The sequence below is a fragment of the Halyomorpha halys genome, unplaced genomic scaffold (genome assembly GCF_000696795.3).
Source record: "Halyomorpha halys isolate HHAL.00 unplaced genomic scaffold, Hhal_1.1 Scaffold31.1, whole genome shotgun sequence".
NCBI lineage: Eukaryota > Metazoa > Arthropoda > Insecta > Hemiptera > Pentatomidae > Halyomorpha > Halyomorpha halys.
The window spans coordinates 1,707,661-1,709,408 of record NW_027107458.1 but is presented as its reverse complement, the minus strand read 5'-3'; the positions used below and the strand labels follow the sequence as shown (position 1 = coordinate 1,709,408).

The following is a 1,748-nucleotide window of genomic DNA, read 5'->3' as shown; positions in this document are numbered from 1 at the left end:
ATCCTTAACAATCCCTGATAATCCTCCGAGGCGTATGAAAAGAAGATGGCCATGGGACCTTCTAATTTAAATTAATGTTTGAAGTACGACCAATGGGTGGTTCCTTACCAAGATTTTCAAGTGTATATGTAACATACTACATATTTACCAATTGTATTATTTTGTACAGTAGTAAATTGCATTAAATAAATAATAAAAAAAACAAAACAATTCTCACTTTTAGGAAAGAATCTTTTTCTATAGTTATTGTGTATATTTACAAATCATAAATATTTCGGATTTTCATGGTGAATATCCACTCTAAATGTTATTTTTACAATATACTTAAAGTAAGGAGACTAGAAATATGTACTGTTAATAATCACTTTATATAACAATTACACTATAATCAGAATGTAAATATTACTATAATTGTAATATTAATATAAGGCATTATAGATTCATTGCTTTTCTTAAAAAAAAAAGTATACAATTCATATTTTAATTTGACTACATTACGCTTTAGTATACATTACGCCATCAACTATGTTTAATGAACTGGCGCCGAAAAGGTGGATCTCACCTTGGTAGTGAACTCGATGCAAATCCAGTGCCTACTTAATTGAATGCCTGACATAATACAATCAGTTTCAAGTGTATTTGACTTTCGGTTCTTTGTATTGACAACAAAGGCGTTACGATTTCGTTAGTACGTTTTTCAACTTCTTACAGATAAATATATCAAGTGTACATCAAATGTGGTATGTTATATCTGTTGAAGCGATCTGTTTTCCAGGTGAAGTATGATTCGTAAATCAACAGAAGAAAGAGATTTTTTATTTTACTGTTGGAAAAAGATTTTTATGTGAAGTGTGCATGAGTGGATAAAATTTTAATAGATATAGATATTCTTTTTATAGAGGCATTCCTCTACTAAGCACAGCTTATAAAATACTGGGTGTGCTTTTACATAAAAGAGCGTCCGATTTCACGGAACATTATAGGAGAATATCAGGGAGGGTTCCGGCCCGGTAGATCGACAGTTGACCAGATATTCACTCTGAGGCAGGCGATGGAAAATTACTATGAGTATAACGTAGACCTACATTTGCTATTCGTGGACTTTAAACAAGCTTATGACAATGTGGACAGAAAGGAACTTTTAAAAGCTTTGGTAAAGGTAGGCATACCGAAAAAACTTGTCAGGCTGGTAAAAATGACACTAATGAACACTACCTGCCGAGTTAAGCTTGCAAATTCGCTGTCCCAGGAGTTTTTTGTGGAGAATGGCTTGAGACAAGGGGGTCCTCTGGCTCCTCTTCTATTTAATATAGCATTAGAAGTAGCTATTCGTTCAATCAGAACTAATCCAGGAGGGACCATTTACAATAGACTGTCTCAACACTTAGCATATGCAGATAATGTAGTCATTGCCGCAAGAATCCAAGCAGCATTAAAAGGAACATTCCAGGAATTCGAAGGAGCAGCATATGAATTGGGCCTTAAGGTGAATGAAGACAAGACGGTGTACATGAAAAGCTCAAGAGAGGATAAGGAAGAGTGACGATCAGAGACCACAGTTTCAGTTTTGTAAACCAGTTTAAGGACCTGGGAAGCCTGCTTACAGATGGTAACAAAGTAGAGAGCGAAATAGAGGCCAGGATAGCAGCAGGAAATATATGTTATTTCTCACTGCAGAAAATACTGAATTTTAGAGCTCTCGCTAAAAGGATGAGAGTGGTCATTTACAAAACCATCGTAAGGCCAGT

General features: G+C 35.0%; 1 protein-coding gene across 1 annotated transcript; it reads left to right on the top strand.

The window, feature by feature from the left end:
• Positions 1-1,051: 1,051 nt before the first annotated feature.
• On the top strand, positions 1,052-1,543 carry LOC136795385 (uncharacterized). Its single transcript, XM_067045745.1, has one exon. It carries the CDS (start codon positions 1,052-1,054, stop codon positions 1,541-1,543), a length of 492 nt encoding a protein of 163 aa, XP_066901846.1.
• The last annotated feature ends 205 nt before the right edge of the window (positions 1,544-1,748 follow it).